The following is a 14,777-nucleotide window of genomic DNA, read 5'->3' as shown; positions in this document are numbered from 1 at the left end:
GTAGTAAGTGGCAGCTCGCCTCTGCCCCCTATTCCGCAGGTTCTCTTTTTGGACCCCCGCTGGAACCTCTCCTGATCGAAACCCGGGACAAGCGCAAGATTCTCCCTTCTCAGCTTCGGCGGTCGGCTTCACTCTACACTCCGTATCCACGGTCCCAGTCCTTTCGTGGTCCTGACTCCAGCTCGTTCCAGCCACGCTACCACCGTCCCGCCCCTCCTTGAAGCCAACATCTTGACTCCCAGGTTAGATCGGGGGGTAGTAACCTGCCACGCCGGTCCTTTCGGGGAGGGTGGGGACGCTTTGCCAGACGAGGCAGATAGTTCCCGCAATGATATTCCTATAGGGGGTCGCTTGTCCTATTTCTATTCCCAATGGGTCTCCTCTGTATCTGATGCCTGGGTTCTCTCCACTATTCGCTCGGGCCTTCTTTTAGAATTCCTCAGCCCTCCCCGCCCAGTTTTTATTTCCTGCCCTGTCTCTCGGGACCCGCAGAAGCAGGCCCTTGTTTCCTCAGCCATCAACCATCTCCTGGCTATTCGGGCTGTTCAGAGGGTGCCCCCTGATCAACAGGGCAGGGGATTTTACTCCCGTCTTTTTGTAGTCCCTAAGTCCTCGGGGGGGATGGAGGGCCATTTTAGACCTTAAAGCTCTGAACCGGTACATAATTTATCGCCAGTTCAAGATGCACACCCTGTTCTCCATTTTGGAGTGCCTCCGCCCAGGGGATTTTCTCTCTTCAATTGATTTAACGGAGGCCTACCTCCATATTCCGATTCACCCTTCCCACCGTCAGTTTCTCCGTTTTCATTTCATGGGGTCCCATTTCCAGTATAGAGCCTTGCCCTTTGGTCTCTCCTCGGCCCCGAGGGTTTTCACCAAGGTCATGGCTGCACTCATAGGTCATATCAGGTCCCTTCCTATTAGGCTCCAATTTTATTTGGACGATATCCTCATTATGTCTACTTCCCTTTCTTCGGCCACCAAGGACCTTGATTCTGTCCTTTCTCTTCTCCAATCCCATGGGTTCTCTGTCAATTGGGCCAAAAGCCACCTATCACCTTCCACAAGTATCGTCCACCTGGGAGCCACAATTGACACAGTCTCTTCCAGGGTGTTCCTCTCCCCAGACCGTCAACTGGCTCTCCGTGACCTAATTGGCCAATGCTGGGCTGCGGATTCTGTCTCTCTCATGAAACTCTCTTGCCTTCTGGGTAAAATGGTTTCCACTTTCGGAATTGTTCCCTGGTCTAGATTGCACTGCAGGGAGCTGCAGTGGCTCCTCCTCCCGTACCAGCGCGCTGGCAGGAGCAACTCTCTGGTCCGCATCCGTCTCCCTCCTTCAGTACGGTCCTCCCTCCGATGGTGGTCCTCAGAGGCAATCTCCAAGGGGAGCAATTACACAGAACCATCTCGACTGGTCCTCACGACGGACGCCAGCTTGACCGGCTGGGGGGCTCACCTGCTCCATCACATGGCCCAAGGTCAGTGGACCGCCCGGGACCGACAACACAACATCAACTACCTAGAATTGCGGGCCGTGCGCCTAGCCCTCCTCTCCTTTCGATCTCTGGTGGAGGGCAAGGACATTCTAGTCCTTACCGACAACATGGCAACCAAAGCGCACTTAAACAAGATGGGGGGCACTCATTCCAAAGCTCTGCTTACGGAGACCATTCTGCTGGGCCGCTGGGCCGAATCCCATCTGTCATCCATCCGGGCAGACCACATTTCCGGGACGGCAAATCTACAAGCGGATGCCCTCAGCCGCTCTCCCGTGGATCACGGGGAGTGGAGCCTCTCTCCATCTCTCTTCCGGGAGATTGTCCGTCAATACGGGACCCCGGTTGTCGACCTGTTCGCCTCGGCGACGAATCACCTCCTTCCATGGTATTTCTCACGGTTCCCGGACCCTCAGGCAGAGGATTCCGACGCCCTCCGCTGCCCATGGCCTCCCGGTCTTCTATACGCATTCCCTCCCCTTCCCCTCATCCCTCGTGTACTCAGGAAGATGTTAGCAGAGAAGGCGGATCTACTTCTCGTCGCCCCGCATTGGCCACGTCGCCCTTGGTACGCGGACCTGCTATCCCTCTCTGTAGCACATCACTGGCGCATACCGGACTCCTTAGTGACGCTGACCCAGGGCCGTCTCACTTATCCGGATCCCAAGTGGCTTCACTTGACCGTGTGGAGGTTGAGCGGCATCTCCTAACAGCTCACCACGTCCCTCCTCCGGTGGCTACCACGATGCAAGCCGCTCGCCACCCATCTACAACCAGGATCTATGGAGCTACCTGGCGCGCCTTCGTTTCCTGGTGTAACCGTTCTGCGGTCGATCCTCTTTCGGCTTCCGTCCTCCACGTCCTTTCCTTCCTCCAAGCGGGATTCGAAGCAGGATTAGCTCCTAACACCCTCCGTCGTCAGGTGGCAGCTCTGGCTTCCGTCCTTTCCTGTGGTTCTCCGGACTCTTTGTCCCATCATCCCTTCATCCACATTTTCCTCCGCGGAGCTACCAATCTCCGCCCTCCTCCTGTGCATCGTTTCCCTACTTGGGATCTGAACAAAGTTCTCACGGCACTTGTCTCGTCTCCCTTCGAACTGCTTCGTCAAGTTTCTCTCCGTTTCCTATCGTTCAAAGTTTCATTCCTCGTCGCTATTACTTCGGCGCGCAGGATATCGGAGCTAGCTGCCCTGTCCACCCGCAGTGACCTTTGTATCTTTCACAGGGACAGGGTGGTCCTGCGCCTTGACCCGGCTTTTTTGCCTAAAGTTAACACGTTGTTCCATAGGGCACAAGAGATTGTGCTCCCGAATTTTTGCCCTCACCCCACGCATCATCTGGAGCGCTCGTGGCATCGACTGGATGTCCGCAGGGCTCTGCGGATCTACCTGGCCCGGACTGCTCCTTTTCGCAAAACAGAAGCGTTGTTCGTTTCCTTTCAACCAGATACTGTGGGGGCCCGTGTCTCTAGTACTACCTTAGGACGATGGATCAGGGCTACTATCGCCTCTGCCTACCAACAATTGAAGCTGCCCGTCCCACGAAACATCACGGCCCATTCAACCAGGAGCGCAGCGACTTCCGCCGCTTGGTCCACTCAAGCACCTCTGGAAGAGGTCTGCAGGGCTGCCACGTGGACTTCTATTTCTCCGTTCATCCGCCACTACCGCGTGGATTCCTTCACATCTGCAGATGCTGCCTTTGGTCGCCGGGTCCTGCAGTCCGTTCTTCCCTCCTGAGGTATTCGGGCCGGTTGTTCCCGCCCTGGTGGACATGCAGCTTTGGTATGTCCCCAGTCTGACTGCTTTCCCTTCCTTCGGAGAATGGACGTTGGTCTTACCTGATACGTCCGTTCTCGTTCAGGAAGGGAAGTCAGTCAGCCCCACCCTTGGGTCCGGCCCTCTCGGTCGGTTGGGGGAGGGTGCTTTTAATTCTTTCTCATTTCAGGAAGACACGTCAGTCTACGCCTATGCCCTCGCTGAAACACTGGGCCATGAGGGCGGAGTTATTCTGATTGGCAAGACTCGATCAATGCTGCATAGAGGAAGTCCTTTCCCCAGTCTGACTGACTTCCCTTCCTGAACGAGAACGGACGTATCAGGTAAGACCAACGTCCATTCTGTGTTCTTAGGAAGATGCCGGAGTTCGCAAAAGGTTTGGATCTAAAGGGGTGTAAGGTGTTTTTGGATTGTGCTATATGCAAAAAGGCCAAATCCAAAGCAGCAGCAATTCCCAAACGCGCTACACGCCTGTCAACATGCATTTTTGATTTGGTTCACACTGACATAGTTGGTCCTTTTCCGCCAACACTTGGTGGTAGAAAATATTTTCTAACAATTGTTGATAATTACTCTAGATACGGATATGTATATCCTATGAAAGAAAAATCTGAGACTTTTCAGATCTTTAAAGACTTTGCTGCTCTTGTTTCTACCCAACACCAAGTTCGCATCGCCAGAATCCAGAGTGATTATGGTGCTGAATTCATGTCTCAGCGTTTCCAGGACTGGATGCGTAAGAATGGAATTCTTCATCAGACGTCGGCTCCTTACACACTGGCTCATAATGGGGTCATAGAGAGACGACAAGGGGTACTGCAAACCATTATGCGTTGTCTCCTAGAAGACGCCAACCTTAGCAACCCATACTGGGGTGAGGCTCTCAAATATGCAAATTACATTGTCAACCGTACTTGGAGCAGTGTAATAAATCAGACTCCTTTCTTCATGTTGTACGGGTACAAGCCCGATCTCAAAAACATTCATATTTTTGGTTCATATGCTATGGTGAACATTCTCTTAGCTCAAAGAAGAAAAGGAGGTCCAGCAACAAAGAGACTGAGATTTATGGGCATTGATGATAACTCAAAATGGAGCAAATTTATTGACTCTAAACATGTAATTGTGATTTCCCAATCTGCTAATTTTGAAGAAGATGTTGATTGGTCCAGGATTCATTCCAATGATCCTGGAGTTTATGTTCCTAAAGATGACACTGCTGATACTGCACAGATTGATGATCAAGATTCCACGAGTTCTCAACCTGATGTTCTGTCTTTGCAAGCCGCGAATGCTGACGCTAGTGACAAATGTGAGGACGAGGACGAAGTAGAAGAAGACTGGACTGTTGTTCCAAGACGTTCCAAGAGGGTCACAAAAGGAATTCCTCCACAATGATATTCTTGGCAACTGACAAAAGCTCCCTTGCCTTTGATTTGCAATGTTACACTTCCACCTGATACGTTCACGCAAATCAAACATCTTCCTGATTCAGAGCAAGACAAATGGTATGAGGCAATGCAGATTGAAATGGACAGTCTAAAGAAATTTAAGGTGTTTACACCTGCAAAACCTCCAGCAAATAAAAAGGTCATTGGCACTCGATGGGTCTACAGAATCAAAAAGAAACCAAATGGTGAGTCACTGTACAAGGCCAGACTTGTAGTTCAGGGTTTTGCTCAACGTTATCCTGAGGACTATACAAATACCTATTCACCGACAGTCCAAACTGAGAGTGTAAAAATTGCTTTAGCAACTGCAACTATTCTTGGTTTAGAAGTTTTCCAGTTCGATGTTGACACAGCTTATCTACATGCAGACCTAGATGAAGAGATCTACGTGAGAGGTCCTCCAGGATTCCGACAGCAAGAAGGGGATACCTGGTTTCTAAACAAAAGTCTTTATGGTCTGAAACAGTCTGGTTTAATGTGGTACTTATGTCTTACTGACAAACTAAATTCAATGGACTTTATTAAGTCCGAAACTGATGAGTGCGTGTTCACAAAAAGATCTAACAATGCATATGAGATAGTTCTTGTTTATGTTGATGATATTGTTTACATTGGTCCAAATAAGCAAATGAGTGAAATTTTTGCCAAAGTTTTGCAGAGATATTTCACATTGAAATCATTGGGTCATATTAGCACTTACTTAGGTGTTCAGATTGAAAAAACACAGAAGGGGTTTAGTCTTTCCCAAGAGGATAAAATTGAACAAATTTTGCATCATTGCAACATGAAAGATGCTAACACAACAAAGACACCCATGCAAACAGATTTTCACAACTTGACACATGAAGCAAGTCCTGAGTTCGAGGATCAAACACTTTAACGTTCAGTTATTGGGTCACTGTTGTACATTAGTAGTTGGACCAGACCCGACATTGCACTTAGTGTTAATCTTTTGTTTCGACACGTAGATAAGGCAAAACAGTTTCATTGGACATGTGTTAAGAAATTATTGAGATACCTACAACGCACTAAACATATGAAATTATTGTTAGAACCAACACATACTGATTATGCAGAATTATGTTGTTATGCAGATTCTGATTGGGCAAGTGATAAGAAATCACGTAAAACTACTTCAGGTTATATGATGTTCTTAAATGGATGTCCTGTTTATTGGCAAGTGCGTAAACAGAATTTTGTTTCTTGTTCATCTACCGAAGCTGAATATGCTTGTGTTTCAGATGCATGTAATCCTCTAACTTGGTTTCATGCTTTGGTCACAGATATCTGGACACACCCGATCCGACCGATCACAGTGATGGAAGACAATGGATCGGTGGTTTATATTTCTGAATCACATTTCACAGGTTCTAGGTCCAGACACATTGACATCCGTTATCAAAACATAAAACAATTAGTGAAAAAAGGTTTTGTTAAAATGCAGTATGTATCTACACATGATCAGATTGCAGACATGCTCAACAAACCACTTCCACCAGCTCAACACAAGTATCTGCGTAAGAAGATGTGCCTTATTTGATGATGTACCTGATATTCGCTCAACTGGCAAAAGAAGGGGTTGTCACTGCGTTTTTGTATTTACCAGATGAGCTCATTATTTTTGGGCTTTCAGACTTTCCGTAGCTTGCCAAGTTTGTTATCAGTAAGCTAACTACGTATATCCGCATTCCTTTCTTTCTACTTCACACTTTTCTTTGTTCTCTTGCGAAGAAGTCCGACCACAGAGAGGTGGCCGGCAGGAACTTTGCCAAAATGTAACAATTTAATTATTTTAGATTAGTAAGATGTTTTACTTTCTTTATAACAAATAAATGAGTTTATTCTTAGAAAAAAATATCTTCAGGGTTTATTTTCTTACAAAGGTATACACAAGGAAAATGCCATGATCCATGTCTCTAAATCAAGGTGCGATTACCCAAAAGCAGAATGGGATTAATCAGCGCCCTGACACACAGCACTACTGGCAAAATATACTGTGGATAGATGAAACCAAAATTGAGTTGTTTGGGAAGAACACAAAACACTATGTGTGGAGAAAAAAAGGCACAGCACACCAACATCAAAACCTCATCCCCACTGTAAAACATGGTGGAGGGAGCATCATGGTTTGGGGCTGCTTTGCTGCCTCAGGGCCTGGACGGATTGTTGTCATTGATGGGAAAATGAATTCCAGAGTTTATCGAGACATTTTGCAGGAAAACGTACGACCATCTGTCCACCAACTGAAGCTCCGCAGAGGATGGGTGATGCAACAGGACAATGACCCAAAGCATACAAGTAATTCAACAAAAAATGGCTTCAACAGCACAGAATACACCTGAAGTGGCCCAGTCAGAGTCCTGACCTCAACCCGATTGAAATGCTGTGGCATGACCTTAAGAGAGCGATTCACATCAGACATCCCAAGAATATTGCTACACTGAAACAGTTTTGTGAAGAGGAGTGGTCCAAAATTACTCCAGATCGTTGTGCAGGTCTGATCTGCAACTACAGGAAACGTTTGGTTGAGGTTATTGCTGCCAAAGGAGGGTCAACCAGTTATTAAATCCAAAGGTTCACATACTTTTTCCTCCCTGCACTGTGAATGTTTACATATTATGTTCAATTAAACCATGGCAACATCTAATGTTTGTGTAGTATTATTTTAAGCAGACTGTGTTTTTCTATTGTTGTGACTTAGATGAAGTTCAGAGCACATTTTATGACCAATTCATGCAAAACTCCACGTAATCCCAAGGGGTTCACATACTTTTTTTTGCAACTGTATTTAAAGTTGCCTTAAGCACTAGGATAAATAACAACAGCTCCGTATAAGCAGTATATTGCTGGAAAATGATAGAATATAGCATATTCCATCCACATGAATGGATCTTATATGTTTGCTTTTTTATTATATTCATAGATTGATATAAATAAAAAGTATCTGAATGGTTCACAAAGAAAATAACTAAAAGATTATTGTGATGTGAGTGATATATCACATCATGGTTATGATATGATTGATATTATGATTTGGTATGATAAACAATACTATATTCAGATGGTTGCCTTTGCCAAAGGCTCATTGAAATAAAACAGTGGTTTGGATCTTTATGAATGCAAGCAAACTTGAAACCAAGGTTCCCTTTGGGACATCATGTCCCATACTATGGGTCTAGTAATGAGACCCACCTCATGTGGAGTCAGAATTCTCTTGATGTGAAACCAGACTGGTAGAATTAGGTGGCCCTGATATAATCCAGTAGCAAACTGCCTAGATGTTTATAGCACTTTTTATTGTTTTGGGAAGTCTACTGGCAGCCAGAGCAGCAATTTTTGAGTGAGTATCACGAATCATCTGGACGACTTGATAACCTTCTGATTGAACTACTCCAGTGTTCTTTAACTGGGGATCTCTTTGGAAATGACTCAGAAGCTGGAGCTGGTGCAGAGGGTCCCAATAGCAGATTCCCTGGCTGACTCTCTGCACCAGCCCCAGTTTCTGAGTCAACTGTAAAGGCATCCCCAGTTAAAGAACACTGGAGTAGTTTAATCAGGAATCAAATACTCTATCTTAGTGTGTCGCCTATAGATGTTTCTGGTGGAAGTTGTGACTAAGTTTTTGCTCATCTTTGGTTGGTGCACCAGTTATCTGGAAGATTTGATCACTTCCTGATTGAACTATTCTGTGTTCTTTAACTGGGGATGCCTTTGGAGTTGGCTCAGAAGCTGGTGCTGGTGCAGAGGGTCAGTCGGGGATCTGCTATTGGGAGCCTCTGCATTGATTATTTGATAGTCATGATACTTAATCTTAGTCCCATCTAATAGCCCAGGTGTTCCCCAGCTAAAAGTTTTTAGATCCTGTACTAATGCTGAGTTACTCTTGATTCTTGTGCATATTTTGGTCCTCATGTTTAGGGTGCAGTTACTAATTCAATTGTTATTCTTGAAGAATTGTGTTTAGTAATAGTAGTAGTAATAGTAGTTTTAACTGTTTTGTCTTTTTATATTTTATACTGTCCAATTTACGTTTTGTGAAGGAGGGGTTCTGTGTTCAAACGGACCGTGACCCCATACGCACACAAACGCACTGAAGCATGGAAGTTGACAGAGGAGTCTTGAAAAATTACTTTAATAAAGACACATAAAAACAAAACCTACAAGAAGGCATCAACAGCCTAAAAGATTCTCCTCTCAGCAAAGTCCATTAGCTCTAATCTTCTTCCCAAGCATGGGAGGCTCTCTGCGTTCTTTGTCAGTTTTCTCAAGAGCAAGGCAGTGACTCAGCTCTTTGTAGTGACTTCAGCATGCTCTCATCAAAGTCTCATCTTGTCTCGGAGTGAGGAGAGGGAGGAGTAGAGAGTGAGCTCAGGATTGTTCTGTTCTCTTCTGAGTGATCTGCTGCTGCTGCTGCTGCTTATATGCTCATCAACTGACCGTTGGAAAGTGCGGGAAAGTCAGAGCCAGGAAACTGTGCTCTGATTGGTTCATTCAAACTGTTCAAACCAATCAATCAATTAGTTGCAGCAATATGCTGAGAGGTTTTTCCTCTCACACATTTCTTCCTCCTCCAATTGAAGTCTTCTCCATCCTTTCCTCCCCAATTGCATGTAGATGGGCAAGATGGGTGTGTATACATAAATGTAATTATGCTTGCCAGTTTATGGTAATCTACCACATGTATTTGAGGTAGAGAACTTTAGCCTTATAAGCTTGTTTAATAATAAAATGGTTATTATTAAGATGTTTTTAAAAAAACAGATTATTTTATTTGGAAATTGTGACTAGAATTTAATATAAATTAGACGTTTGTGGTTTAACAACTCTTTCATTACTATTTGAATACAGCTGTGAACAAAAGCATTTTTTTTCTGCAGGTATTTAAGCCGTATCAAGCTTCTCAGCATGACATGTGTCGCTTTCATTCAGAAGATTATATTGACTTTCTTCAGAGAGTTAGTCCTAACAACATGCAAGGATTCACCAAAAGCCTCAATGCTTTCAATGTGGGAGATGACTGGTTAGTATTCTACACAATTTAGATGTATAGGATAGGTGAGAAGGGTGCAAAATTTACATGTTTTGGAGACTCCATTTATAGAAACCAGCTGAACTAACAAATCTTCAACTGGTAATGAAACCGAATTCTCAATTGCATTTGAAAGCGATAGGATAGTTTAGGGAATGCAAGACAGGTTGTGTGATATACACAGTTGTGTTCTCAAAGTGAAAAGGATGCTGGGAAGCTCAGAAGGAACAGCTGGGCAACAGCAACTTCTTTCCCTCAGATCTTCTACATAAAACATTTGCTTCATTGTGCCTTATGGTAGTGTTGATCCTGCTAGACTTGTGATCCCAGTGTTATCTTCATAACAACAGACATCTCCACAGCGCTCTCTGCCATTTTTTTTAATTTTAATTAGGCATTTTTGAATGCACAAGCTCTCTCCCCCGCCCACAAGCAACCATACTTCTCAAGATATAAAATATACCCAATAACCCCAAAATGTTTGATCTTAGAAATTTTAAGATATGATATTTTAAATCTCCATGCTTAGTGTTTATACACAAATGCATTTGTACAGATAACAGGTAATCTTTTGGCGGTACCAAAGACTAGCAAGAGCTATTGATCTTGAAGACCCAGTGTTACCTCTGGGTTGGGGTTACCATTACTGCAAATACTAATTGCAGGGGGAGCAATAGTATGAAAGGAATGTAGTTCCATCTCCTGTATGTGCACATTCCAGAATCAACTGGTGGGTCACTGTAAGTAACAAAATGCTTTGGCTTGATCGAGAAAGTGGGTTTTTTCTTCAGAATGAAAGCAGCAGGTTGACATCTATGTCTCACAGCAATTGAATGGTAATCTAATTATTAGAGTTTGGTTAATATGGAAATTATTATATGTAATAATAATACTTCTCCACAAGACCTCTCATAAAATGCAAAGGATTGGGGAGGCAATTGGGGAAGTAAAGGTCGGGCATGGGAATGGGTAGGAAAAGGTTGGTGGTGGGGGAAACAAGCTGACAGGAACCAGAGGTATAAATCCAGAATAAAGTGGCTGCCAAGGACACAAAGCCTGAGAACGAAATGCGAAAGTACATTGAGAGGCACCAAACTTCAAAGCCCAAAACATCAAAACTAAATACTATTGGACACTGATGGACTGGTGAAGGGGGGAGGGCCAGAGAAAGGTCAAAATTGCAACCCTTGCGTAGCAATACTCAGTTACTTTCACTGTCACCACTTGACTTTAGTAAAAGAAATGAATTGGAGGGTTTTTCTTTCCTAAATGTCCAAGTCGAGACAGACCTGACATTATGTGTGGTACATATATTTGGAAAAGTTCAAGATTGAGACAAATACTTACAGAGGAAGAAAGCTGAATTCAGAGTCTGTTGATCTATTGTCAAACAGTGATTTATGTTGCAAATATGGGAAATTTATGACCAAGCCTAAGATTTCATTCGATTAAGCATTTGTTTTGATTCAATCTCAAAATAAATTCTGTAGGAAAAATGTAAGTCCTCATCACTTGGTAAGGTTTTTTTTTTTGAACTATTTTTTATTTTTTTCCAATATAAACATACATATTTTTGGACAGTGCATTGATTGCATCAAGTCTTTTTTATACAACATTAACAATAATAATACAAATAATATGTGGAGTTATAATCATGCAACTTCAAACAATACTAGTCTCATTTCATTTCATTTCATTTCATTTATTTATTTATTTATTTATTTATTTATTTATTTATTTATTTATTTATTTTTCGTATTTCTATGCCGCCCACTCTCCGAGGACTCTGGGCGGCTTACAACAAAGACAACATGAACAACATATTGCCCCCAACAATCTGGGTCCTCATTTTACCCACCTCGGAAGGATGGAAGGCTGAGTCAACCTTGAGCCGGTGAGATTTGATCTGCTGATCTGCTGATCTGCTGAACTAGCAGTCAGCTGAAGTAGCTGCAGTATTGCACTCTAACCACTGCACCACCTCGGCTCATATTCCTTTTACATTTTCCCATTGATTCATTTAAATATAGATAACATTTCTTTGCACTGTGTTTGTTATCCCTTTGTAATTGTTATCCTTCCATATTTTAAAAATCATTCATTACTCCACCATAGCATCAATATTCCAAATATATAGGATTATTAATAACACCTATTATTAACAATATTCAATCCATCACGGGAGTATATCTCAAAATCCCCACTATTTCTAATCCTTAATATTTTAAATTCACAATATTTTTTTAACACACTGTTAACATTAATACTATAGTTAAATTGCCTATTCTTAATTTACCATTTACTAGCCTAAACTTACTGAGGTTATGGTATTTTCCCATTTTGTTAATATATTTTTTCATTATCCATCCTCTTGATCTTTCTAAATTCTATCATTTATTGATTTTTTGGTCAGCCTTTTATCTCTCTCTCTTGGAATCTTGTATCTCTTTGATTTTTTTGTGTCTACTAACCTTTCCCTTCTGGGTGCCTTTTGTCTCTTTCTGTTGTGTTGTTTGAACACCCTTCCACAAAACTTCCTTTTGTTTTTTTTTAAAGAGGTTTTTCTCTTTTCTCTCTATACCAGTCATGGCTAACCTTTTTGCCGACGCGTGCCAAAAGCGGAGGGAGTACGGGGGGGTCACGCACATGTGTGCCCACACCCGTAATTCAATGCACCCTGCCCCCCCGCGCATGCGTGTGCGACCCCCCGCTGAGCTCCCCCTGCTTTTGGCACGCGATGGCCCGGTGGGCCTGTTTTTTGCCCTCCCCAGGCTCCAGAGGCTTTCTTGGAGCCTGGGGAGGGCGAAAACAGCCTTCTCCACCACCCTTGAGGCCCTCTGGAGGCCGGAAACAGCCCGTTTCCTGACTTCTGATGGGCCAGGAAGGCCCGAAAATCAGTTGGCCGGCATGCACGTGCGCACTGGAGCTGAACTAGGGCAACACTTGCGTACCCACAGATATGGCTCCGTGTGCCACCTGTGGCACGCGTGCCATAGGTTCGCCATTACGGCTCTATACCATTTATAAATTGAGAGGTTATGTAATTGACTTCTACTTATTAATCCGTTCTCCTCTTTGTTCTTAACTTCTTGCTTCTCATTTTTATTTTCTCCTTCCCCAGTTTTTTCTAATTTCTCATCTATTTCTTGAGTATCGTGTTCCTTTTCCCCCCCCAGTTGTTGAGTAGCTTCTACGTTCATTTCTGTATCTTTAAACAATCCCTTAGTCTCTTTGTTGTCTCTTAAGAATTCATGCATATTTTTAACATAAACAATATTTCTTCATAAATCTCAAAACCCATTTTATAGTAATTTTAATACAAATTATATAAAGTATCTTTCTATTATTCCAATATCTCAAACTTTAAGAAACTCCTGCTTAACCTCCAAAACCCCACATTTTATTTCATAATAGTTTAGAGCCTTATCGTTCCCCAATTATATATCTCCCAATTGTTCAAATTTTACAGTCTTATTTCCTTCTTCTCTCTTTTCTTCTGACCCTTTTCTTCTTTTGCCTCGTAGAATATTATATTAAATAACATTAATAGTCCAAGTCCAAATTAGTCCAAATTAATCCACTAAATTTCTCCAATCTTTCCAATTCATAATCCAATTGGCAATTTTAATGTAGTTGTTTGCAAATTAGTTCCTTTTATAACTCTTCAAAAAGGAAAAAAAACCCCACCTTTGAATGTTCTTAGATTTTCCAGTCGTCTTCTAACAACAGAGTCAAGGTCAGGCCATTCACCAGATGTTCTTGTGTCTATTCTATGTATTAGATTAGCTTTCATTGAATATACTGCAGCTTTAGCATTGCAATACTTCTCTTTGTCAGCTTTGGAAGCCATATTAGGCCGGAAGCTTCAATGCTGCTACCTTTTCATGTGTGGGAAAGTAGGAGGGGGGATTAAGGAGAGGAGTTGTTAGTAGACATAATAGCATTCTTCCTGTCGGTCAAGGTCAGGGCAATCCAGCATCTGGAGAAGGAGTAGTCGGGGCTGGATTGAGATGGAACAGACGTTGATTGGAGCATGTGATCAACTGGGGGGAAAGGGGATAGTTTTGGGAGCTTTGATTTACTGAAGGAAAACCCGGGCTTTTCAGATTTGGGTTTTCCCAGATGTGCCAGTTTGCCTATTCTAGTAAAGAGAACTTTGGAAAAATGTTTGCTTCCGCATCTTTACTTGGAGTTGGGGTTTTTCTGGAACGCTGACATTAACCCAAATCTCCCTTAAAGCCTAACGGCACCCCATAAGGGGGCTGTCAGGGGTGCTGAGCCCCAGCATCTACCTAAACCCCGGGTGGTGCGAAAACTCAGTGAAGATGGAGGAGAAAGGAGAAATCGGAGAGGGGCCCGCCGGGGGGGGGGCAGATGCTAAAGGAATTACCGACCCCTTCCTTCTGAAGAAATGGGGTGAGCCATGGAGGCTGCAGAGGAAGCCCTTCGGCTGGGGGCTTGGCCCAAGGCATCAGATTCCTGGAAGAGTTGCAAGTCTAACCCAGCTCCAGGAGGGGAAATGAAATCGCCCCATGAGCCAGACTGGAGGATGGGAACTGCTGTGAGATCCGGAGACTCCCGGGACTGGGACCGGCTGCACCCAATGCGAAGCCAGTCCTTAACTGGGCTCCCTGAGTGTTTTGAGTGGATGGAAGTGGGGAGTTACTCACTCTCTTCCCAACCCCTTGAGGTGAGATGGAGGCTAGCACAACCTACATTCACCTTCCCTGATCCGGGACATGGAGAGGGGATTAGTAGGGCGCAGAACCCCCCCCCTACCCAGCCAGGGGCAAAACGAGAGGATTAACGTAGCATGGCCATCCTGCAGCAGTGGGACAGCAGGCACAGCCGGCATACAGAATGCAAAAGCCCCCTTTTGGGGCCCCTCCCCAGCCTGCCTTCGTGCTACCTCCTGCTGAGAGTATACCGCCTGGATGGGGGTTTTATCCCGGCCAGGGATAGGTCCAGTGCCAGTGGTATTCCGCGCCGTCTGTTCCAAGCTTCCAGGGATCTCCATAGCC

At 44.1% G+C, this 14,777-nt stretch overlaps 1 protein-coding gene across 6 annotated transcripts in view; it reads left to right on the top strand.

Annotated features, from left to right (window-relative positions):
* HDAC3 (histone deacetylase 3) overlaps window positions 1-14,777 on the top strand; it is a 187,172-nt gene that overhangs the window by 46,620 nt on the left and 125,775 nt on the right. For 4 of the 6 annotated variants that reach the window (XM_060686757.2, XM_060686756.2, XM_087891207.1 and 1 more), the window contains exon 3: window positions 9,605-9,747. The exons of the other annotated variants lie outside the window; for them this stretch is intronic. In XM_060686757.2, coding sequence (XP_060542740.1) covers window positions 9,605-9,747 — 143 coding nt within the window. The remainder of the gene's footprint in view (window positions 1-9,604; window positions 9,748-14,777) is intronic. 6 annotated transcript variants of the gene reach the window in all.

Source organism: Pantherophis guttatus, chromosome 3, assembly GCF_059756535.1.
Source record: "Pantherophis guttatus breed Tessera chromosome 3, ASM5975653v1, whole genome shotgun sequence".
Lineage (NCBI taxonomy): Eukaryota > Metazoa > Chordata > Lepidosauria > Squamata > Colubridae > Pantherophis > Pantherophis guttatus.
This window is presented reverse-complemented; position numbering and strand designations above follow the sequence as displayed.